The sequence below is a fragment of the Platalea leucorodia genome (assembly GCF_965183815.1).
Source record: "Platalea leucorodia genome assembly, chromosome: 6".
NCBI classification, from domain to species: Eukaryota; Metazoa; Chordata; class Aves; order Pelecaniformes; family Threskiornithidae; genus Platalea; species Platalea leucorodia.
The window spans coordinates 19,307,208-19,333,066 of NC_138828.1; the positions used below are offsets into that span (position 1 = coordinate 19,307,208).

At 45.3% G+C, this 25,859-nt stretch overlaps 2 protein-coding genes across 4 annotated transcripts; one reads left to right on the forward strand and one right to left on the reverse strand.

Moving 5' to 3' along the window:
- Positions 1-8,299: 8,299 nt before the first annotated feature.
- Positions 8,300-17,208, reverse strand: NUDT9 (nudix hydrolase 9). Of its 3 annotated transcripts, none has more exons than XM_082316428.1 (9): positions 16,889-16,978; positions 15,352-16,499; positions 14,919-15,155; positions 13,378-13,473; positions 12,490-12,576; positions 11,238-11,349; positions 10,674-10,820; positions 10,342-10,426; positions 8,300-8,927 (listed from the first exon to the last, which is right to left on the reverse strand). In XM_082316428.1, exons 3-9 carry the CDS (start codon positions 15,110-15,112, stop codon positions 8,752-8,754), a joined length of 897 nt encoding a protein of 298 aa, XP_082172554.1. In that variant the 5' UTR covers positions 15,113-15,155; positions 15,352-16,499; positions 16,889-16,978; the 3' UTR covers positions 8,300-8,751. The 3 variants fall into 3 exon arrangements, with proteins under 3 accessions (XP_082172554.1, XP_082172553.1, XP_082172552.1); XM_082316427.1 differs by having other exon boundaries at positions 16,591-16,978; XM_082316426.1 differs by lacking the exon at positions 15,352-16,499 and having other exon boundaries at positions 16,889-17,208.
- A 207-nt stretch (positions 17,209-17,415) lies between these two features.
- Positions 17,416-24,795, forward strand: LOC309591993 (estradiol 17-beta-dehydrogenase 11-like). Its single transcript, XM_082315018.1, has 7 exons — positions 17,416-18,001; positions 20,180-20,287; positions 20,592-20,723; positions 21,296-21,402; positions 22,071-22,208; positions 22,470-22,586; positions 24,128-24,795. Exons 1-7 carry the CDS (start codon positions 17,792-17,794, stop codon positions 24,213-24,215), a joined length of 900 nt encoding a protein of 299 aa, XP_082171144.1. The 5' UTR covers positions 17,416-17,791; the 3' UTR covers positions 24,216-24,795.
- Positions 24,796-25,859: the final 1,064 nt, after the last annotated feature.

Sequence of the window (25,859 nt, forward strand, 5' to 3'; positions counted from 1 at the left end):
CCTAGAAAGGAAGATCGGAAAACACCTTTCAGCTGAACCATGTCACCTTTCCAATGCAAAGAAAATGGGATTCATACATGCTGTTTTGGTAGCTCAAGCAGTGGAAGTCCACCTGCCCCTTGATAATTTGCTCTTGAACCAGCAAGGGCTGCTAATCCTAGTCCAACTCCAGCCTGATGCCCCGGAAGACAATGAATCAAGCTACAAGTATTTTCAACACAGGAACTTCTTATACAAGCAAAAGATTATTTCCCACCAAAACCAGTTTCACTGACAGTTTCTCCCGTAAGCCTGGCTTGTTGCTCACTTCACATTCTGTAACATCACACAGCAGTGTATATGAATCAACCTGGACTGCATGTACAAAAGCATATTCTCTGTGCTAATGCCATTTGAAAAAGATCTTTTCTCTGGGACTTCAAACGTCTCAGGGAAAAAGTAATTTTGACAGCATTTTTTCTGCCTGACTGCAGCCTATTGATATTTGCTTTTTCTACAGCCAAGAGTCAACCACCTTAAAACAATCAAATATAGTTCACAGAAGGACAACACCCAAGGGATTGACCTGTTCTCTACTGAGACTAATACTCACCATTGCTCTGCTCAGACCAAGTGGTAGAAAAAGATTAATTTACCAGGGCAAACAGGGAAGATTTTCCTTTATACAGTCCAGGTTCTGCAGGACAAACAACGACCACCACCAAGATGATTACAGCTGTGGATATATGTAGCACCTAATGTATTAAGGAGCAGATCGGCATCCCACCTGTTTCGAAACTCTCAGTGATGCTGCCACTTCTGCTCTTCCAGTGCAAGACACAGAAAAGGAGCATTTGCTAATGTATGTATAGGTAGATTCTACAGTCACAGTATGAGAAAAGTTTTTGCCAGAGCTCCTGTAGTCCGCGAGGGGGCAAGCAGCACCAATATTTAATCTGCAAATTATAACAACATTAAGACTAAGGATGATAAATGAAAGCTAGTTTCCCCATCAGTACTTTAACTAGATTGTTACTATTCTAGCTTAACTTATATTTTAATCTTTATTATTTCTTCATTTTGTGAAGTAGATAAGATAAAGTTAGTGAAAACTTTACTGACCTTCTGTAGATTTGACATTTAGTTTTAATGAACCTAAATTAAATGTCTGTTTAGTCATAAGTATTTTCCCTCTCTCCAAGGGAGAACCAAGAGTGAACTCACATTCCTACCAAGACTCAGGCACCCTTTGAGACACACACAGATGCACATACATACAGATGCACATATAGACAGTACACACAAATGCACTCATTGCTCACACCTAAACCATGGCACAATCTTATCCCCTGCGTGCAGCTGCTTATAATATGAACAGGACTAAAATTACCTGACCTACTGACTTTCCCTCTATTTTGGCTGAAACAGCAGGTCAATGTTAAGTGAGAAGAAACACAGATGGGGATAGATGTTTTTAGACAGGTCCTTTAAGGAATATCAAAGTCCAGGATGCAGCCATAACTTCCAACCCTAATGGAAGACTGACAGCACGTGGGATATTCCAGGGGAAACATCAACCTGCACTTCCGCTCTCCTCATATTTTAAGCCAAAGCACCCACTGCTATGGACGTAACACCCGACCAGACAATCCTGCCTTCTGATCCAGGACAACCACTGCTAAGTCTTCTGCAGATCAAGTCTGTCCTAGAACTGTATGTATTAGGGCAAGCATCCTTCATCAGCTACACGCACTAATCCTGGCGACGATAAATTCAACAGAAATGGCCTGCTCTCATCCATTTAGGTTTCACCTGCTATGAGGCAGGACATGCAGCTCTCAAGCCACGCAGGAGCTCCTCCTCCATTGAATGTGGCTTCTTTGAGTCACTGGGAGCAGAGCTTTCAAGACAACACAAATAGGCTTAAAAACAGAAAAATGTTTAGCTATATTTTGTTAGTTTAGGCTTACGAACAGACAGAACGCCATCAATACCACAAATGAGCAACACCACCTCTGTCCAGTTTCCACCAACTGGCACCAAACAGCAATTAATTCACAAAACCTTTCCTCCAAAATTTAGTGAAATTGCTCAGGTAAGTGGGTTACATCTGTGCGAAGAGGTGCAAGGATCCGATCCAACAGTAACAAACCAGAAGGATATAGCTGCCAAAGGCAAGCTGGCTTACCTCTTTTCACTGACTTGGCCACCTGAATCTCCTTTTCAAGGGAGATCAACCTCCTTATCAGTGCTGTACTAATACCAGATGTGTTTGCATTAAGTTTAGTTTTCAGTCCTCCTGCACAGCCACATGGAAGACTCCAAAAAGAAGGAAATACGGGTGACCACCACATTGCCTGGGGATTCTGGCTCAACAGTCCATCCCAACAGGTGTGGGGTCGCAATTTTACACTTTGTGGCAGAGCACTGATCAGCTTTGCATGAATGCTTCCCCAAAAAACCATCCTTATTCTATAGACTCTGGATAACATGTTCTTCTTCTTGATAGCCTTACATGTACTCTGCAGGAAAAGAACGGATTAGCATTTCAGCACATTTCCCAAATATATCTGAAGTGTATTTCCATTTCCATCTGGTTTTGGGTTTTGTTTAGATTTGTTGGTTGTGTTTTTTTTTTTTTTTTCCCCCGTCACTGTTAATAGTTATTTTCATTGAGGATGAGGACAATCTTTCCAACTAGTCAACAAATAACTGCGCAAACACAAACATACCAATGTACAAAATTCCATAAAAGGCATGTTTTCTTCTTTCTGCTCTTTCATCCCTGTGCTTCATGACCAATATCTACTCTATTGCCTCCACAACAGGCAAATAGGGTGCTTTGTAACACATTTACAGTTCACCTCGCATCCTTATTAAGTTGCAAGTGCATGTGTGATCCAACAAGCATCATGCCCTCAGACATGTCCCCAGAAAAAAGCACGGAGATGAGCTGTTGATGTCAGTGGTCTTGAACAGATCCAACATAATGCCAGTTTCTTCTGAATTGCATCCTACAAGATTTTCCCCAGATACATGTATTAATTTAAATTTCTTATTTACCAGTTCAGACTTTTCTACAAAAATAGTCACCAAACAGAAAGACCAAGCAAACACCGTAATTGAAAACTCATTTAGAGACTTGTCTTTCGATAGCTTTTTGCTTAACCTGCCTATAGTCAGATGTCAGAAAGCACAGCTCTCAAACTGCAAGTACGCTGCCAGCATACAGCTGGCCTCAAAAGGCAGCAGTGGCTTTAATTCAAAAGTTCCCATTTCTTCAGGGAAAAGGAGGTGATTTTTGAATTTGTAACACTCCCTCTCAGTTAGCAGCTTCAGTACTCTAGGCGTTATTACCCAAGTATTCCTCCACCATCACTAAAGTGCAGAACCCTACAGTCAGAATATCTATACTGAAAAAATACACAACAAATATTCCTTTTATAACACACACACACTTCCATTGGCAAACCCATCAATCCTCCAAGGATTAGTAAGGGTCATATTAAAAAAAAAAAAACAAAACTGGCTTCTTTATCAGCTGAGAAGTAAACTAAACTTCCAAAAGGGTAAGGAGGTATGATTAACGGCATCCTGCGTTTTTCTGATGTAAGCTGTAGTACTCAAAACTGTATATACAAACACCAGCCATTCACACGACCCTATCACTGGAGCCAGCCGACTTTCTCTGATCCACTGACCAGCTGTTCAACATGCAATCCAAAGGGAATACAGATGCTTTAATGTTACCTGGACTAAATTTCATGACAAAAAAATCTTTTGGGGTACGGCTGTAGACTGCATTTCCACGGTGAGAGTGGTCAAGCACTGGCACAGGTTGCCCAGAGAGGTTGTGGATTCTCCATCCTGGGAGATGTTCAAAACCTGACTGGACAGTCCTGGACAGCTTGCTCTAGCTGACCCTGTTCGAGCGCATCTGGGGAATGGACTAAATCTCCAGAGGTCCCTGCAAACCTCAACCATTCTGAGAGTCTGAAAAAAGAGCATGTAGAACTGCTCAGAGAAATACCAATGCTCTGCTGCTATGCCTATTGCTTAAAACAAAAAATTGCAAGAGGCTTCCATAAGCATTGTTAGGAAAGAGTAAAATTAGGGATAGGTAAAATCAAAGACAAAAATAATGAGAAGTAAAATGCTGACAAGATCTCAAAGCACAGACAAGGCAGCAGGAAGCAGAAGCATCGCAAGCTTTATTCCATAATGCCTTATCCTGACCATGTATGTGAGCAACTAAGGTAGAGATGACAATTGAGGTCACACCACTAGCCATATTCAAGCAGGAACAGCTCCTGCTGCCTGATTTTCCTTTCTCTCTACACGGAAGAGAGCCATACTCCCCCAGGTCTTTCCTTTTGCCCAAACCACGACACTATAACTCTGTTTTCAATCTGCTTCACAGGACTCTCTCAAAATGCAATTCCCACTGCTTTCTTGTGTTCTGAGCATGGTGCTTGCTGCTGTGAAAGCAGTAAGTACTGAAGAAGAAACTAAATAGGCATCCAATGTGGGAAATGTTAACACTGTAAACTGTAAATCACATGCTTTTAAACTAACACAGCACCCTTAAGAATATTAATGTGGTACAGGCCTAAACTTATTTATGTTATTACCATTTGTCCTGGTTTCAGCTGGGATAGAGTTAATTTTCTTAGTAGCTGGTATAGTGCTGTGTTTTGGATTTAGGATGAGAATAATGTTGATAACACACTGATGTTTTGGTTGTTGCTGAGCAGTGCTTACACTGGTCAAGGACGTTTTAGCTTCCCCTGCTCTGCCCGGTGCACAAGAAGCTGGGAGGGGGCACAGCCGGGACAGCTGGCCCAGACTGGCCAAAGGGCTATGCCATACCGTATGATGTCACGCCCAGTATATAAACTGGGGGAAGAAGGAGGAAGGGGGGGATGCTCAGAGTGATGGTGTTTTGTCTTCCCAAGTAACCGTTACGCATGACAGAGCCCTGCTTTCCTGGAGATGACTGAACACCTGCCTGCCCATGGGAAGTAGTGAATGAATTCCTCGTTTTGCTTTGCTTGTGCGCACGGCTTTTGCTTTACCTATTAAACTGTCTTTTATCTCAACCCATGAGTTTTCTCACTGTTACCCTTCCGATTCTCTCCCCCATCCCACCGGGGGGGAGTGAGCAAGCGGCTGCGTGGGGCTTAGTTGCCAGCTGGGGTTAAACCACAACACCACTCTAGACTCTTAACATATTATTGAGCCCTCCGTAAACTTTAAAGGAAAAAAAAATTGTAAGCACTAGTAACAAGTAACAACAGGGCCCGTATTTTCTCCATTAGCTATTTCAGCTGACAGTATTACAGACCTTGAAGATTAGTAAGTTCCCTTTGCAGAACTCTCTTTGCTTTCTAACAGGAAAAGAAAGAATCAAAGTCAAAATGAAGTATTGATAATTTTTAATTTTTTTGAAGAAATACAAGCCGGAGGGATTATACCCTACTCTAAAAGAAAATTCCTTCTTTTTCTACAGGATAGCAATAACGAAAGCTCCGGTTTGCTCTATATAGAGTTGGCAAGTCTTTTTTTTAAATTAACAGAATCTCACTAGTTTTAACATTTGTATTTAACTGGGGATTTTGGTACTGAACATAAAAATACTGACGCAAGATGACCTTTTTTTACCGTCTCTTTTCCACCTTCGTCCAGGCAGGCGGCTTGCTCTGCAGGCTTACCAGGCTCCGGTCTGCGCTAACTGAAGTGCCCGGTGGCACAACGGGACGTAGGCTGCGGGAAGCTCTAGCTGGCCAGGGCGCGCTCCATCGGGGATATTGAGGGAGCAGCTTCTGACGACAAACTACCATGGAAGGGAGCTGGGGAAGGACTGCGATTTATCTTTGAAGCTCGAGGGCAGTAATCCACTGTGCTTTCTCATTAGCAGACATGCATTCTATGGGGTAACTGTTTTTTTAATATGAAAAAACCCTCTACTTCTTCAGCTTGAAAAGAGGCTACAAACTTTCTCAAAATTCTGCTGCTGTTCCTTAGATATTCTTTGAGTATTTGTTTGGGTATCTCAATCCTTGGGGACAGAAAATCTCTTGCATATTAAAAAAAAAAGTAGTTTAGGATAAGTTAGAGGCACAACACGTAGGGCTGAAAAATAACACTTTTCCAACACATTTAACTTGCATTAATGTACAAGCTAACATCACCTATATAAAGAAGTTGACCATTTTCCAGAAGATTTGGCAAACGAAAAGAAATGCCACTGCATTTGCTTACTTATAAACTTTCAATATTGTAATTATGCAATAAATTTCAGGGCACAAGTAAGCATCAAGACCTGATTAACAACATACTGGGATACTCATAAAGTAATCGCATTCTGTACAGCATACCATCTAAGATCACACACTCCAACTGAAAATTGTCTAACCAGAAAGCTTTCCTGGAAACATGACAATCAAAACAACATACAGCCGAGTCCACTTAGCCTGTCAAAAAAAGGCTTTAACACAAGACCGGTGAGGACTGAAAAGATTCTTTACAGAAATTCTGCTTTCCAGGAATAACACAGTGGCTATGGAAACAGTGCAGTTTTTCTATCTCATTGAGTATGGTACTTTCAGAATTGATTTTTTTTTTTTCTCCTGTTTTCATCTTTAGTACTGCACATTATGTTAAGCACTCCATGTGTAAACAGTAACATTCAAGGAAAAAAATCACGCTATTTTGACGTGTCACAGTATAGTCACCCTTGTTCTCAGCCACGATGAGCTGCACATTCACCTCCCATGAACTTAAGGGTCTGCTCTTGTGGTCATGCTTTCAAAACCCAACTACACTGCTAGGGGCCTGCTCTGCATAATGTATTAATTGCACATTAAAGTGATTAGCTGCTATTAATTCTAACCTGCCATTCTCTTCTTACTCTGCAGATACCTGGAAAACCATGGATGTCTCCTACAGAACACTGTTGCTTGCTTTAAATAATCTTCAACTTCCTACAGCTCCTTCCCACCTTTCTCACCAGTGCACTGGAAACAGGATAAGTAACAACCAAGTCCTGTTTCACACACCCACCTCTGAAGTCGGTGTGGGTTATAGTGCACAGCGCTCTCAAACCCTGTCTCATTACTTTTTAAGTTTGAATAAATGCTGAGCATCGAATTTCCTAGTTTTCTTCATCTTTTCTTAAGAAAAAATATACCCAAGTCATTTCAGCGATCCCGTTTCCAAACATCAGGAGCAGAAAGGGAAGGGAACTCCTGAAGCTGGCTATGCCTTTTGTCCATTCTGGGTTTCACAGGTTCTCTCAGGTCTTGATCTGGCCCTATCAGATATTACCCAGTCTCCATACTATGCTGAGGACAGATTAATAAAAATCCTTTCTGCCTAAGCAACCACTAGATCTTACCTGTGATTTGAAGAAAGATTTTTTTTCCATAAACCAAGTCCATGGAAGCTTCTACTGCAACAGAAAGCATTTATGCTGTTTTAGTAAGACCACAGAAGAAACCAGATGCACAGGAAGAGGTGAGCAAGGATTGAAAGAAAAATAACTCTTAACATTACTTTTTTCTTTGAAAGGAACATACTAATAACTCTACAAGATTCCCACGGTTCCCTGTATAAATGCATGACTCTTCCGGATTTCATTAGCTAATTGGGAGGAAGGGGTGGTGTTGAAAAGGAACAAGCCCTAAAATCATTCATTAGTTAAGCAGGATGTGGCCAACAGTCTCAACGATGCATGAGCTTGTCACAGCACTGTTACACAAGGTAATTCCAGACCATGACATTTATCACCATCCTACTTCAACGCATCGCTCATAATTCATTAAGATCCCCTCCCCAGGTCTCAACCACAACTTTTAGCTGTTACTGTCACCAACTCTTGACAGTATTACACAATTAACAGCAATTCCCCCTTGATTAAAAACACAGGGATAAATGTCAGCAACTGTTGTGCAGCTCTCGTTATCAGCATAAACGCCACAGAAGGCCCACATCAGCCTCCTGACTGCAAGTTACTCACATTACTTAAACTGTAAAAAAACCACAACAATTTACAAGATTATACTTTAAGGCTGCTCTTTCCAATGATCCTGTTTATGGCAGTCTCCCCACCAGCTGTATTGCCATAAGCAGTGGGAAAGGGAGGAACCTCGAAATCCAGCCCCCACAATCAGTCACCAAGTTACATCCTCCAACAGTTACCTTTTTAGATAGAGGCACTGTCAGACATTTGTGTGTGAATACCATCCAAAACTAGAAAGCAATTAAATGTGAAAACTAATCTCTCAAAATACAAAAATCACTGAAAAGACATGTTAAGTGAAACGACTCAGAAAAGAAACTTCACTTTATTAAGTAGCACTTAAGTCATTATTCAGGTTGTGATCCTACAAGTCTCACATCCCTTAAGATTTCATACTCCTGACAAAAAATCAGTGCAAAAATACACAGCTAAAGTGAATAGCCTCTGAACTACAACCAGTCAGAATCCCAGCGCTGTCCTGCAAATCTGCAGATGTTATGAAACGGCTGCAAATAACGAAGACAAAGGAAAACAAAGTAACAACTCCACATTCATCTCATCTCACACTAGGTGAGAAAACAAAAGCAGCAATCTGAAGTCTCTGAAAAAGCGTTTATTTATCACTGTCAAGTGTTTTTGCCAGCTGAATTTCAGGGAATTTTCATTGAATTTCCGCTGAAAAGGACAACGTCATCTGTTTCAAAGCTGGAAAACGTATTCTTCCCTTGGTGTCTGTCGGTTCCTCCTTTACATCACTCACAGCACTCGGGACCAGGATCCTCACTCCAGTGGGCTCCCCATTTCTCAGTCACAAGCTTAATGAAGTAGCTATGACTTGCATACAGCTTGATCTTCTCACTGATGTCAACCCACTTCACTACTCCAGCATCGTCACCTGCTTCCAGAGGCAGATTATCCATTATCTCACCTGTTCACAAAACAAGAGATGGAACATGCTATCACATCTTCTTTCCTGCTTTTTCTTCTCACATCTGATCATTTCTGCCGTTCCACCTGGCTCCTTCACAGGCAGCAACCTTCAACTGCTCCTCAGAGAGGAACCAATTAAGTTGCTCACTGATTCTTTGCCAGAAACCTTTTTCATACTTGCACTATTTTAAGGTAAATCTGAGTGGCAGAGGTGGTGTTAACTCCTTGTCACCACTCCTAGGGTACCATCAGCAGCATGACAAGTTACTAGAAATCATTATGACAACATGTACTCACTACTGCAAGTTTAGCCAATCCCTCTGCCTTGATTTTTGTTTGTTTGGCTAACATTTGACTGCTTCCTTTCCCAAGTACTATTCTCCAGGACAAAATGAATTCTGAAATTTATATATGCTTAGGGAAAACCAGAATAATTAAAATTTTACTAAAGGCCCCCAAATCAAAAATAGTACTTAAGGAGAGATGAAGAAAGGCTTTGGAATCGCTCTCCAAAGTTTCTCTTTCCAAAAAGAGTTCCAGGAGTTCACAGACAACAACCAAAGAAATGCTTTTAAAAGTATTACAAAATGTGTATTAGAAACAAAGACCAAAGGAACAGTATCTTCGCTGTTTCTGGGGGCTGATAAATCAAGGACCAGTGACACGTGAAACTTCACCACTGGTACTTACCACCCAAAACACAGTGGAAATGTCACCATATGAAGTCTCTAGCTCGGCCAAGTCAGAGACACCTAACTAGATTGATTTATCTGAAAGAGCGAGAGATGAGAATCCAAGATAACAGATCAATCTAAGAACTAGCAATGTATGCCCATTCCTACTGATTTATAGAAGTAAAGTAAGGTCCAACAATTACTCTGGCAGAGTAACAGAGATAAAAGGTCTCAGAGCAATTACAACACCAAAGCAATAAATGCAGTGAAAATCTGCCAGCAGCCAGAGACAATGCTCCTGAAGCACACAATAGCTACTAAGGAAAAACAACAAAAGAAACAGACTATCCTTCCACCCCAGACTCATTAAAAAGGGAAATTAAACCAACTCAAGATAAATACAGTGACAAGAAGGAACCCTTGTCCAATGTTCAATCTCCATACAAAGGCACATGGCCCATAGCTTAGAACTAGCTAACAAATGAATAAATTTTCAGGCAAAGTCCATATATTTCTTATTTCACGACTGACAGAAACCAAAGGGGAACAACAACTACCTGTCATGGCTGAACATCTTAGGAGACAAGAGACCCTCGTGCCCATTGGTTTCAGTCCAATATTTTACACCTGACTTGCATGGTCCCCAATTTCATTGCCAATCTCAGCCCAACATTCATCCCAATTTAAAACCAACATATAGAGTAAAAGGCAACTAATAGCACATGTGGAGATACCCACCGGTTTCATCATGATAGTTCACAGCTTCCGTCTCCATCCAGGCATTATCAGTGTTACGAGGGTCATCCACATATCCTCTGTACACCTAAGGCCCCGAACAAACCAAAACAAGCTCAGTGTCACAACAAACAAGGTGGAATCAAGAACAACATTTTTTTCTTTCCCTCCGATACATTTGCCCTCACAGAGTTTTCAATAATCCCTTCCATCTCCTACACCATGACAACCTGAGCATTACAGCTTATTTTCATTTCAGCTACACTTTTGCAAGTTCCATACAGCTGCGAGTTACATGCGTAGCTCAAGAGGCTATCACAAGAGACAGAGCTTACCACAAAGTGTTCCTGGCTGAACAGCTTGTGGAGTTGCTTCTCCAATTCCGCTTTCTCCTCAGGCGATTTCTGCAAGGAGTTCAAGGCCTCCTCCTCAAATTCTCGCTTCAGGGTAGCGCTAATCTTCTCCCCTGGGTCCACCATCCCCTTGGAAGGGGGAAAAGAAAAAAGGTGACTGTCCCTCAGATTCCACTTGTTTTTACTCCCCTTTGACTGGCTTTTAGTATATTACATCCACCTGCATCATACTCCAGTCACAGGAGGAACTTTACACCCAGTTGTAAAGAGCAAGCACAGACATCCTTCAAAACCTGCAACGGATTAAATTGTGCCTGCGTTAGGCAAAAGACATGGTCAGAATTAAATACGAATTGCCTTGCAATGCAGAAACAGCAGAAGGCATACCAGCTGATGCTGGGGCAAAGCTAGTTTAAGGAGTATTTCTCCTCACCTCTGCAACACGAGGTTATTCAAAAAGCACGCTTTTATCACATGCACACCAGGTATCACCTCATGGCCTTACCAGCGGGGAAATGTCTGCTGTCTCTGGAGTTTTGCTCTTACCCCTGGAATGGCCCACTCCCCACAGTCTCTCCTCTTGATAGCTACGAACTGTAAGATGTTTTTGCCAGTAACTGGATGAGCAATTTTATTGCCACTTCTGTCCCTCTTCCACCTGCAGCAAACAACAAACAACAACATGCTTTGCTGCTCCTTGGCACGAGGGGCTGGGAGAGGAACAGCAAGGCGCCCACGCTCTCATCTGTGCGGGGGCAAACAAAGCACAGAAAGAACACCCGCGGGCTGGGGACTGGCAGATGCCGTCCAGCCAGACCGCAACCAAGGGCAGAACACTGAGCTTTTCGCACACCTCCACCAACGGCGTTTTCCTCAGCCAGAGGGGCAGAAACCGCCCAAGAGCCACGTTTCCGTAGCCACGCTGACAGCAGCAGCTCCTTTGAGAGCTACGTCCAGCACACGCTACCAGGTGCAACACCCACCCAGGAGCACTTGTGCCTATCCATAAGGAGAAGGTAAGCATGCCTTCTGCTGGAGCGGAACACGCATGCAGGCTGCGACACCTCTGAACCACTCACCCAGCACAAGGCCACAAATACCCACCACTGCCTTCAGTAAAGAATTAATACCAATAGTGAAAGCAAAAAGCTACGTAAACAAAGACAAAATAAAAACAACTTTTCTTTTACTTTCAAGGAAACAACTCAGTAGCGTTGGCAGCCTTCTGAAAAGGGGAAGAAGTAAAATGCATTAGGCTGATTTTCACAATGGTTTTATCTTCAGCATGGCGCTTCCTAGCTTGCACCTTTGTTAACTACAGAATCTTTTCTGAATGCTGACTTTGTGTAAAATAGTTAGCATGTATACACAGATCCTGCTGGCAAAAGCACCATTAAAACAGAGCATACGCTGACAAAAAAAAAAAGTGTAACCTCACCTACTCCTATAATATACTAGGCCAAGTTAGTATTTCTTACAGAGCAGAAGCAGGCACACTGCTTTTTTTTTTTTCAGGTTTTTAAATCTGCTTCCTCAGCATTTCAGAACCCATTGCTTGTCATTAGCATTGAGTCCTTACTCTTTTGCAGAGACAGACTAAAAAATTATGAAATTAGTGTTCCACACATCTATACACCTCTCCATTCAGGTACCAATATCTGAATGGGCTTACACATAAAGGAACACATGCAAAAAGGCCTGTGAAAAGTAATAGCCTGTCCAGAGATGCACAGAAAAAGCAAATTGCATGGGTTTTTTTGCTCTACTGCGGGGCCCCTTTCAGTCACCTGTCCCTTACCTAGTTACAACAGGATCAGCAGCATGGTTTGGTCCCCAGCGCCCCAACAATCCTCTGCCTGTGAGGCCAGTCCTTCCCACCGGATTTCTGGAATAAGTGGCACAGTACATTAAACATATTTACTTCTCCACATTCAAAATATGCTCCAAGTATTCTAAAAAAGCAGCTTTAAAGGAGCTTAAATAACAACAAAGGAAAGGATAGCAGTGTATATTTGGTGCCGCCATATGCTTTAAAGAGCAAGTGAGACAAAGCATGGTTTTCTCCTTCATCAACCTCTTTTTGTGTTTGACAGTACAGGGAAAGGAAATATACAAAATGGCTTTGTCATTTCCCAGATCTTGTGTCCCAAGATACTCCTGATCAAGCGTTATTCTCATTGTGCACACAACCTTGTCTCAAAATGGAATCTAGTTTCCAAGACCATAGATGCACAGAGCATTCAGTTATGTACAAATGGCAGAAAGAAAAGAAATTATTTTTAGGTGAGATTACCCATCTGTGCTAGGCCAGGATTTGTCAGCGGAAGGAAATACTCTTCTGCTCCACCATAGCACATAAGTGATACAAAAGCTTCAGAGCCCAACACCTGGTCAAACTGTGGAAACAGTTAATTCAACAGACCCTACTGTTAACAGTGTTAGACCTCCTCCAACTCCAGTGTCACCACAACCCCCTGTTGTGGTAGTACTGGCCAACCTTTTAGTGCCTCTCCACCACAACCTTCTTCCAGGAAGAACTCTCCGACTCTGAGGTATCATTTTTCCTGTCTCTAGGGGAAACGATCTTGATTTTGTTCTAGCAGGTACCATGTATCAAAACTGACAGACCTGTAAGAACTCTGAAACTACGTTACTGAAATGAATAGGCAAACAAAAAAACACTCACCGGGGCCTCCCGTTTTCAACCACATACAAGCCATTCAGACTCTTCCGCTCCACTTCTCCATCTCTCTCATTGAATTTGGGATAGAAATCTTTATTACTGTGTGGAAAAGAATAATTTAATAGAGATAAGTTACAAAACGCAAACCACCCCTCTACCCCACAAAAGCGTGAAGGCCAACCACCAGACCGGCAACACGCATTTGACCAGTGAGCAGTTTTTACCAGAACTTCAGTTGCAGGCCCTCCCCTTTCTATAGGAGGCTATAAAGTCTCAGCCTGTACTGATGACAGTCTCCCTGTATTCAGCTCTGCAGACAGAAGTGTGCCCTTCTAAAGTATTTAACACTGCGTCTCTCTAGATTTTCATTTAGACAATATGTTTCAAAGGTGTTCTTGTTAAGGTTAGAGAACACAGAAGGACGTTATCCATCGATAAAACTAAAAAAGATTTTGCTAATTAAAAAAATGAGCAAAAATTTTTATTAGATATGATTTATCAGAGTCACAAGCTAATAATCACTGATTTTCAAAATTAGCTTAAGGCCGATTTCCTACGTGCACCTCTGAAAACTGGTAGAGAAGCAGCTATTTGTCTACAGAAGTGTATTTCCTTTCCCAAAAGCAATTCCTCTCAAACCATCACAGGCTTCAAACTACTGACTAGCTTCTTCCACATATAATTAATTTGGGAAGTTACACTAATACTTGAAAATGCAGAGTCATTTTTTAGGTATTGCCAACACCTACTAAAAGATTACCTGACACTTTCCCAACTATGCCTTGGCATAGCAGCCCTATAGAGTCTGAGGAGCAGTGTGCCTTGCAATCAGCAGAATACTGTACCAAATTAAGAGCAAATAGAAGCACATGTTCACACAGCAATAGGCAACATGTAAGGTAAGGCTGAAACCTCAAGCACCATTATCTTCTGTTCTTTCTACACAGATATGCATACACAGGAGTCACCATTTCACATCATCACAAGTTACACTAGATGCATGCATCTAACTTTCCAGCCAAGAAGCATACAGCATTCCTTGAGAGAATATATTCACAGAATCAATAAAAATGAATACACACACTCACAAAAAAGAATTAGTCATGCATTCAACATGTCACATTTCCTAAGTCAAAGCATTCAACTCAAGAACTACAATTCTACTTTAATTCTTTTCTCATCTTGCAATTCAATCCATGAACAAACAAGTATATTATGAAAATGTTCTCCCAAATTCTTAAGGAGAATTAGATTTTTACTTAGCTCACAACACAGAGAAGCAGCACTACACAGCATCAACACCTGTCCATTATTCCAATTAACACTACTCTTATCTCAATTACCAACTCAGTAAAATCATGTGCCAAAGACCTTCACAGCTAACCCAAACAATTCAGTTCTCTAACCACCATTTTTCTAGGTCTTGACTTTCACACATCACTGTAGAATCACATACCACTTAAACTGATGACCTTATTAACTCAGCTGATCACTATTTCCTGCTTCCATGTTCACAGGAGAAAAGAGCCACAACTTCCACTCACTCAATTTGGGGATCTGCCCAGCTGGGTCCAGCCAAAACAGACCCTGCAGTGTACTCCACAGGATTATAATCCTTCCACTCGATCAGCCAGCCCACTTTATCTTCAGGAACTTGGCTACGCTCAACACCTGACCCTGGATACGGGGAGGTGAGAGCTTTGCTGTGGTAGAACTTAACATTGTAACTGTCGAACATGTTAAAAGGATGAAGCCTTGACCAACAGGTCGCAGATAGGTTACTGAAAGAAAAAAAAAAAAGAAAAAAGCATCTCATTCATTAGGCTTTAACCCTTTTATTTAATCCCAGATCTGTATAATACACTGTAGCAAGCAGAGCAGATTAGGCTATTTCCACAAAACAGCTCTCAGTAAAATATTAAGTTCTTTCAGACATCATGCAAATGTATGCCTGGACAAATAAATTCTGAATTTTACCTTCAGCTTCTTGAAGCAGAAGAGTACTCTGCTAGATGCACACGAAGATTTCATAGCATGAGGGAGAAGCTGAGAACTAGAACTGCTATTCCGGATTGTGTGGAACACTGACCAGTTATTAATCATATACAAGGAACACCTCAAAGATATTTAGCATAAATGCAGCAGGAAGGTCTGCTTGAGCATTAAATCTCCATGTGGGCACTTCATCAACCAACCAACCCAGGCTTAAGAGAGTCCTGCTCTCACATCCCGTGGTAGACCAGGAAAGAGCAAGACTGAAATATCCAAAAGCCTGAGCAACACAGCTCTACAAGTTGCTGTGACTACCAAAATATAATTTTGTGCAATACCGAGTAGGATAACACATACCTTGTTTTTCAATTCCAAAGAAAGACAGAACTACCAAACTAGATAAGTTAAAAGAAAAAAATACTTGAGACCTCTAGTGATTTTATTTTGCCATGGGTTTTTGGGAGCTGAAAGACCAGTCTACAGTAAAATACTTAACAGCAGATTGGGTTACAGTGCCTGACCACCAGCTCTTAAAAAACTCTACACAGATTTCCTTCAACACACAAAGTGGCCTTCTGGCACTCAATTTTTTTTTTTAACTATTATAAAAATACAGAGGATTACTCTAGATAAGAGGTTCAGAAAGGGGCTATAACTTAGAAGGGTACTCTAAAAACAAGATATTTGTAACTTCTTAGTGAAAAGCTTTTTTTTTTTAGTCAGTAAAGAATCACTTCCAGCATATAAGGAAATAGATCTCCTCTGCAAAAACATATCAAGGTTTTAACAAATTAACATCTGAGCAAGGTGATGATGGGACCAATAAGTTTCAGATAAAAAAGAAAAAAACTCATACATTAAGTATTAACCCTGCTATTTGAGGCCAGATATGAATATTACATTTATAACTAACAGAACAGGCCAGGCTTTTTCAAAAACAGCAGTTCCAGTTCTAAAATCCTCACTCATGCTATGAAATCTTCAGATGCATCTAGGAAAGCAGGTTCTGCGTCACACTGAAGTTGAGAATTCATCGGTCGCAGTTACAGCACGCGTGTGTTGACACGCTCACCGCCGAGGTGACGTTCCCAGGAGCGCAATTAGACTCACAAACCACTTGAGGCTCGTAAAATCTTTAACAGAGATGTGGAAAAGGGCATACTTGACCGGGTGCCAACCTCCGCACGCAGGTCAACATTACATCGCTTCCGTATTTTTCAGTACCTGCATGGGTTTAGTTTCAAAGGACAGCCTGATTTTCGTTCCTGCCACGTCCAAAAGGGACGCCCTCAGCCCCGCAGCACACCCCTGCCAACCCCCCAGAGCCGGCGGGGGACGGCGAGGCAGCCCGGAGCTCTCGGCCTAGCGACGAGGCCTGGCTGCCCCCTCCAGAACAGGGCACCACCTCAGCGGGGCCAAACGCCGGCAGAGCCACCCACTCGGGCAGGCTGCGAGGCTCAGGAGCACCGGCCCCAGCCTGGCCTGCGCACCGCCCACCTTCACCGGCAACAGGCCACGGTACCTGAGGGGCGGGCGGCGCTGCACAACACACCGGGCAGGCGGGACGGACAACGCAACAGCGACAGAAAACACGGAGACTGCCCGAGCGAAACCGGGCACCGTCGCCGAGCGCAGGGCGGCGGCGAGGAGTAGCATTGACGCCGCCACCGACCCCACCTCGGCAGGGGCAACCCCCGCCTCAGCTCCACAAAGCTGGGCCGGGACCCGGGCCCAGGCCTGAGATGCGGGCGCTGGACCGGCTGGGCGAGGCAGCCCGCTCCGAGCCACCGCCCCTCCCCGAGCCCCGGGCAGGCGGCAGCCGCCGGCACCCCCGAGCGACGCCCGCTACCTGCGCGCCGCGCCGCGCCCCGCCGCACCGCCCCTCCCGCCGCCGGCCCTCTTTACAAGCTCGCCTCTCATTGGGCGGAGCGCCACCAATCGCAAGCGCCTTCAGGCCACGGGCTTGTCCCCGCCCGTGGACACGCCCCCTCCCCGAGCCTCCGCTCTGATTGGTTGCTACGGCCCTGGGAGGTGTGGCCGGCGCGGGGCCGGTGGAGCTGTTGGAGGCCGCCGCTCGCGGCCTCGGCGACCGCGGTCCCCGCGTTTCACGCAGCCCCGCGCGGCGAGGGGAGCGCGGGGCCCGGGCGGGGCGGGGCGCGGCGGGGCGGGGGCGGCTCCTGCCGGGGCAGAGGCCCCTGGCTGACAGGGCCACCGGTGCCCGCGCAGGCGGGCCGCGGGCTCCCCCTGGCGGCGCCGACGGGCAGCGCCTCCCACGCAGCCCCACCGCGCCCGGCCGGGGCCCTGCGGGAGCGGCGCTGAGCCGTGCAGCACCGCACACACAGGCGGGCCCCGCTCCCGCCCCCGGCCCGCCCTGCTGCCGGCAGGCGTTGCAGGGCCCAGCTGAGTTCGGCCCTTCGGCAGAACAATGAATCCGTTTCTGGATCTTCTCCTGTTTCTGGCGACGCTCCTCTACTCCTACTTAGAGGCTTTCGTGAAGCTTTTTGTCCCTGTGAAGAGGAAGTCCGTCAGCGGAGAGCTCGTTCTCATCACGGGTGCTGGCCACGGCGTTGGGAGAGCAACTGCCTTCGAGTTCGCCAAGCGTCAGAGCAGGCTGGTCCTGTGGGACATCAATAAGGTAACGGTACCATTCACGGCTTGACCCGCCGATCTCCGAGGCCGCTGGGTTTTTAATAGCGTGAGAAGGGCTGCATGCAAACCGCATCCACATCACCTCCTTCCACGTCCGCTCCCATCGGCCCAGGCTCAGGCTCAGCTCACCGGCTGGGACGCTGAGCGCCAGCGCAGGGCTCGGCCCCCCTTGCGCCAGAGGACGTAGGTGTCCGGGTCCCACAGGAACCCGGCGCCAACCAGCGAGGCAGCACGCGCGGCACGTCAGAGAGCACCTGCGAGAGAGAGGGCGGGCAGTGGTCAGCGAGCTGCTGTGGGAGCCCCTGCCTAGGCTGGCAGAAAAAGGCATGCTGAGACCAGAAGCCTGTTTCTGCAGAGAAGCACGTTTTCCTTCTGCTCGCTCTCTCTCTAGCCTCAGATATTTTGCGAACGTTGCTGGAAGACGTGTCTCTTGACTCGTATCGACGGGCACCACTGCGTTGAGCTGTGCGTGAGCCCTGCTGCCCTCTGGCACAGTCACACGCGTAGACGACGCCTTGCTAAACGTCCACCCTAGCCCAGACTCTCTATTTCAGGTAATTTGACTAGAACGCAAAAAGACCTTGGCAAGCGGAGGACGGACAGATACAAACACGCAGAATGTCGTTCAGCAGGGATCAAGGCAAAGTGCCGTGCGTAGGAGCGATGGGCTGTACAGAGGGGGTGAGCGGCCGGGCAGCAGCGCGCAGGAAAGGTTTCTGACCCGGTGGATCAGAAACTGCAGAGCAGTTCATCGTGTCATCCTGAAGCTGAAAAAAAAAACCAAAAAAAAAAACCACCACCACCCACAAACAGAAAAACCCAAGACAAGCCTGGCATAGAGGGATGCGTAAGCAGGGAGGATAGTGTGTAATATTTTCAGTTCATGCAACCCATTACAGCTAAGATCAGACTTTGCGTCTGCTTGTGGTCCAGTACCACATCCACGTTCTTCAAAAAAGGTGTGACTCGGGGCAGGGGGGAGGGCGGCACGTGGCAGTAGTCTCCCGATGTGTAAAGGGCTGCCGCCAAGTAGAGTGTTGTCCATGAGCGCTGGCATGGAGGAAGAAGGAAGAAACTTAATAGCAAGTGAGTGAGCTTTGCTGCTGGGATATACAATGTAAGGGGGAGATAAGCAGGCACTGAAATACATTGCCAAGGGAGGCAGCGGATCCCGACGGTTTTAGAACAATTTAGATGATGACAGAAGGTCAGAAACCGCATGACCCTGTTGATCCTGCCTGGAGGCAGAAAGATGGGCTTACTCTTTCTTTCACTCTAATATAAACGATGGACATGCCCTGATGCTCTTCACATTACTGGTCACATCCAACAAAACCTCCAAAATGTTTAGTCAAATGATGAAATGCAGAGACCACACTAATGGAGGCTGAATAAAATGTGGCTGAACGAAAACAGCGCCTTTGTATTTTGACGGTCTCCTGTCATAGGAACAGATGTTCAGGCCCAAGACATGAACTGAGACAACACTTCACGCTTGGTTGTTACCGAGCTAAAAAAAGCTGACTTTGTTTGCAGGGAGCAGTGCTGGGGCTCTGGCATTCATCCAGGAATCACAGTTTCAGTCCTTCACTGAGACAGGCAGTGTCCACAAACACATCTTAACGGAGCATCGCTTCCACGTGTCAAACGCTGTTCTCGTAAGAAATATCTCCCTACGGTGTGCACTGTGGAGCGCACCTCTCTTCCCACATCCCGTCTGTGAATACCGAAACGCGTAGGGCCACTTTTCCTATCTCGGGGGCGTCAGCTGGGCCTGTGTTTTTGAGAGGTCTGCTTACAGTCACGGTGTCTGCCTGCTGTGCTATGAAAGTCGCTGCGCGCCCCCTTTCTGCAGCCTAGCTACATGTGCTTTACCACGGCAAACTCACTCGTGTTGCCACATTCCCTTTCTGGCAGTCACTCTATGCAGGTCCGAAATTTAAGGTCGGAATACCCGTCCTCCCACAGACCCCAGCTACCTGTGTAGCCCCCGGGGTAGACCCCCTCCTTTCCCTGCGTAGCCATGAACCGTGCAGGGGCTTGGCAGCGGTTATGCTATCAGGACAAATCTGCAGCCTCTAACTGGTCTGCCGCAGTGCCCAAGCAGCAATGTGCCCGCAGGGTACAGTTGTGCAGGCGCGTCTCTCTTTTCTGCCTCTTGCAGCACGGTGTTGAGGACACAGCAGCAGAATGCGAAAGGCTGGGAGCCACTGTTCAAGCCTTCGTGGTGGACTGCAGCAAAAGGGAGGAAATCTACAGCGCTGCAGAGAAGGTAGGGGGGCAGGGGCATGTCCAAAGGCTTACCCAAACGTGCTCCATTTTCAGAGAAGTCAGGAAAACAAGAGAAGAGGCACTGTAGGCAAATTGTGCAGTAATTAAGGGAGAAGCATCAGATCTGAACCAGATGTCGTGGTACTACTGCACAGTTCCTACCACATCTGGAAACGTGGTGCCATCTTCCTCTCCCTAAAAGAAACCCTGTTAAGAATTAAATTAAGTGTTGCTCATCTTCCACAGCCTTGCATTTTGTTGATAACGAATGGCATGCACCTTTCTGGTGTTTTTCTGTCCAAAAGGTGAAAAAGGAAATTGGGGATGTCTCCATCCTGGTGAATAATGCTGGTGTGATTACAGCTGCCGACCTGCTCTCGACTCAGGACCACCAGATTGAAAGAATGTTTGAAGTCAACATTCTTGCTCACATGTGGGTAAGGGCCACTGCCATCTTCATACCGATGCTTTTTGGGGGCCGTTGCTGAGGAGGCATATTTGGGCTAACAATTATTTTCAGCTACCAGTGAGTTACAAGTGCATCTTTTGGACGTGCATAGCACAGGGACAGCCGGTTAGACTGACTGTTGGGAAACTTGGTTATCTTCTTGCTGAGCTGAGCCTGGCCAGGTTTCTTCATTCTCTCTCTTCTCTGCGCGAGCTGGCCGGCGCCGGCCTCATCTGCAGCACGGGTTGGTCTCTGTCATAGGTGAACTAGGGTTCGTCCTGGCATCGGGGAGTTTGGGCACCCGCAGCTGAGCACCGAGACCCTGCAAGCAGAAGACACACGGCTGAAAAATACAAAGCAATGTTTTTATCAGCTGATGTGCACAAAAGGCAGCTGGCACGTGGCGCTGTGAGCTGCTTTCAGGCCCGTCTCCCATCAGTCCTGCCTCTCCTCGTGATTTGTCAGTCAGGGTCAGTGCTGAATATGCCTAAGCAAATGTTTTTCTTCTCTCCCTTTCCTCCTCCCCTGCTTTTTCACCTCTTGGTTCAAATGACTTTCAAGACCACAAGAGCTTTTCTGCCAGCCATGATGAACAACAACCACGGTCACATTGTCACGGTGGCTTCGGCAGCAGGTCATTTTGTGACTTCTTTCATGGTGGCTTATTGGTAAGTGATTTTAAAATCAGCTCTCTCCATTTTTTTAATTTTAATTACATCTTCTCCATCAGCAAGCACAGAGTAGCCGAAAGAATCCTCCCGGTGAATGTGGCATGTCCAAAGGACGGTGCGAAGGAGGACAAAAGCACAACAGCCAGCACTTAAGGGTGCCTGGAGGTTCCTGCCCATTTGCTTATTAGCTCTGACTGAATCAGGAGCAATGCTTGTGTGAAGGAATAGTCATGTGACACATCCACTAATGAAAGCTTCTCCTTTTCTCTCTCTCCCTCACCGATCCAGACTTTTGCTTAGCAAAAAAGGTATCCTCTTCCCTTCTCATTCTTAGAAAGTAGCACTCCTGTGCGTTGTTGCAGTGCTGTCACGTAAACCCCTAATGAGTAGCTTTTGATCCTTCTACCATTGTGGCAGTGATTGTAGTGTAATACTTCTGCCATCACAAGGTAAAATTGGGTTTTGACTGTAAAATTACCTTTCCGAAGGTAAAACGTGATAATACTTACTGTGTCGTGAGCAACTGAGAGCTTGATGCATTGCCTGTTGATACTAGAAGCACTTGAATCATGGTGCATGAACAGAAGAACTGTTAGATTGCATGTTGTCCTTCTGTTAGAAACAGTATTTCTGCCTTCTCATTTGTGTTTTTTCCCCTCCTGCAGTTCCAGCAAGTTTGCTGCAGTTGGATTTCATAAAGCTCTGACAGAGGAGCTGTCTACCCTGGGAAAGGACGGAATAAAAACGACATGTCTTTCTCCGGTTTTTATAAACACTGGATTTGTCAAAAATCCCAGTACAAGGTAACTATCAAAACTGCCTTCCTGTCCTTCCTTCTTCGCATCAAGGCAGTACATATTACCCCCAGCTTTAGGCCTTATATTCCAACTGACCATATAAAAAGAGTATATACAATTGGCTAAAGAAAATCCGCAGTGTCATTTAACCCGCATAATGGTTGCGTGTGAATTACCTGAGTTTGTGCATATGTGAAGCATCCTACATCAGCTAGTACCACCCCTGTTTTACCACCGTAGCTCTTACATGTGTGCTTTCCTGTGTAGGCTTGGAAAGATTTTGGAGATTGAAGAAGTTGTAGAGGCCCTGATGGAAGGAATACTGACCAACCAGAAAATGGTTTTTGTTCCATCACATCTAAGCATTGCTTTACTTTCTGAAATGTAAGTGGCAAAAGAAAAAAAAAAAAGGGGGGGTAGGAGGGAAAAACATATCAGTGCTAACTACATGAGCATACAAGGATCAAACTTGTAACATCTGATTCAAGACTGCTTTCATTTTATGAGGAACTGCATTGTGCACTCATAGTATTGAAAGATATGGTTTGGCAGCATAGAGAAACCCTGGAATGACAGCTGGACAGCAGAAGTTCACATTCAACCCAGTTTCATTTATTTTATATTACCTTCAGTGTTTGACATCACTATACTCAGTTGTTTATTGGTCCAGATTTGACATCAATATGCCTAGAGTAACTAGATAATACATAGCTGTCTGCAAGAGAGCATTATTTTTTAAACAACTACGCATCTGAAATATTTTAGTATGAGAAGAACACATAACAAGATAATAAAATAGCAGTGGTTCTTTCTAATGACAACAGCGGACATCATCCACAGAAAGATTTTCTTGAACCCCCTCATAGGTCGTTACGATCCACTTTCCATAGCTAACTGTTCTCAGTAGAGAACTCGACCGCTCTACAGGCTGACAGGGAGGGAGAGGGAGAACAGGAGAACACTTTTTCTTCACAAATCGCCATTTCCCTTTTGCCTGTAAACACCACTTTCTCTGAAACAGCAGCCTCAGAGAAGTTCCAGACAAGAGCTGAGGACCTGCTGCTTATTAGCATTTGTTTCTTCACCACTAAAGATTGAGGTCACAGAGGCTGGGAAAGTTGCTTTAAAAGGGCTCTACTGCTTCTCTCTGCCACGTAAAGCAAGATTAGTCCTCTCACAGGTCTTTAATATCCAGTGTAGCTGCTCTGCTGAGGAGGTGTTTTCATCAGAGCTCAGGTTCCAAATCTGGAATTCACATCAGAACAGCTAAGTTAACTTTTCAGTTAACTTCGACGGTATTTCATGAAACACTTGGTAATACCTTGTTTGCAAAACCCGACACCAGACAGTGGGAAAAAGCCTTTAAGTCTTTTTGCATCTCCAAGAGTTGCATGCTGACAGTACAAGTCTGCAGAAGCATAGACAAGTCAAACCTAATGCTGTCAAAGCCCTTAGCATAACTTTGCTTTTTTTGTGTTAATTTGGGGCAGAGGGACACAAAGAGACATGACTCATAAGAGAAGAAATCCTAGGAGAGGAAACTGCAGCTCAGTTTTAACATCTCATCCTTCCATAGGCCTGCTGCTTTTCAGAGCATAAAACACTCAATGCGCACCTATCTCTGTTCAACACTGAACCTTCTTGGATCCTGCAGCAATATTGGAACCCCAAAACTGCCCAGTAGATACCCAGCCTTGGAACTGTCAAAAAAGGACATGGGTGGGATTGCAGTTAAACTAGACAGAGATTGATGAGGGCTACATATTCTTTGGAAATAACACATGGTTTAAGCCTTAACTCTCAGTCTGCATGTTCACAGATTCTTCTCCCAGACCAGCTCTTCCCTCACCTGCAGTGCCACTTTTCCCCTGTAATTTAAGTTTCTTATCCCACATTTAATTTCGTGTTATTATCATCTCTTTCAGGTTGTTCCCAGAACGTGCCCTGGATGTTCTGAAAAAGCTGACCAATGCCAAGTTTGATGCAGTTGTTGGGCAGAGAAGCACTCAGTGAAAAGCGAATATTGATTCTCATTGATTTCCCAGTGGCACAAGTGAAAACAGAACACGTGCTGAGCGGAGTTCAGCTGGTTTGATTCAGAGCAGAACTAGGACAGATGCGTCCAGGCCACCATTTCCAAGCACACCTAAGGGTTTATCCCACACCTGCAGCAGGGACATACCTGCATAACATGGAGTGTTACCAAAGCAGAGGTGCATCTCAAAGTCTAAAGGGCTGCTTTGGCTGTACGTTGCATTGCCCCTATCTCCGGGTGCTGAGGCAGATGGGAATTCCTGCAAAGCCCGTCTTTGGGACAGCACAGCTGCCTACTCGAGTGCCTGAGAATGTTAATCTGGACTCATCCCTGAGCAAAGGTATCTTTCAAGAACCAATTTATAGAGGAGGTGGGTGGCCCGTTTCATCTCAATTTATCTTTTTAAACTTAAAAAACGTGCTCAAATGAACATTCACAGTTTCGTGTGCTTTTGTAGTGAGTACCTGAAATAATACAGCTTTGTTTGTAATGTATTACCTAATTGCATCGATTATCAATTATGCACTAGCACCATCAATACTCCTTAATCGAAATAAACACGGTTATCTAACCCAAAGGCATCTCTCAGCAATGAAAACTGTAACCAGGTCTAAGCAAGGACAGCAGAGCAGGTGCCACAACGGTGAAAGGGTCAGCCAGAGCCTGCCGACCACCAGGCCAGGCTGCAGGGACGAGGCAGGTCCCCGGTCACACCAGGAAGCCACACCAGGATCAGCGAGGGACAGGGCCAGGCATGGCACGCCCACAGCGCAGCCCATGCGAGGGCCGGGGCCGAGGCCAGGGCCTAAATGTGGGTGCCAGGCCAGGGGGCAGAGGGTGCACGGGGGAAGGCTCCAGATGAGCCTTCTCACAGCTCCTCATCACAAGCGAGCGGCGTGCTCTGACGGGACCCACCTCGACCAGGAGGTTAAACCCCCAAAGGTCTTTGGCCTGTGGTACAGGAGAACAGCACCCGATGAAACACGGGTCAAAGACCCCTTCAGAGCACAGCTTACCTTTCCACCTACTTGTGCAACTCTCGACTGCGCCAGGCACTTGCTGGCTCGTAGCCATCCGAGGGAGGCCTGAACACGCTGCCACCTTTGGCTCAGATGGAAATGGGTGGCTTCCAGCAGAATCCACCCCACTCACCTGAGGTTCTTCAGCAAAGGGAGAGCCCTGGCCATCCAGCTCCTCCTGCTCTTAGGTGGCAACAGGCAGAAGGCCGTGCTGCCGGCAGCCTAAATGACACAGAAATGGTTTCCTTTTTGCTCCTGTAACATTCACGTAACAGGACATTGGGGGTTGTCAAAGCCCAAGTTCCCAGCTTGAGAACTTCTGCTTCACAGTGCAAGATTCCTGTAGCCAAGAAAGGAAAAGAAAGAAGGGGTTTGCTAATCCATGGCATCAAAAAAAAAGTTAAAAACCAATTAACACATGCAAAAAGAAGGATTTAAACCTTCATCTCCTTGACACCAGTGACAGAACTGAACCATCAAGCCTTCTGGGCTCCTCAGTTCTCTTTCTGGCCACAACAGACAAGCGAAGCTTATCCCAAAGCCTGGGCATTATGGGTGCCTAGCAGGAGCCTATGCGAGCAAGCTTCATATAGGCACCTACAG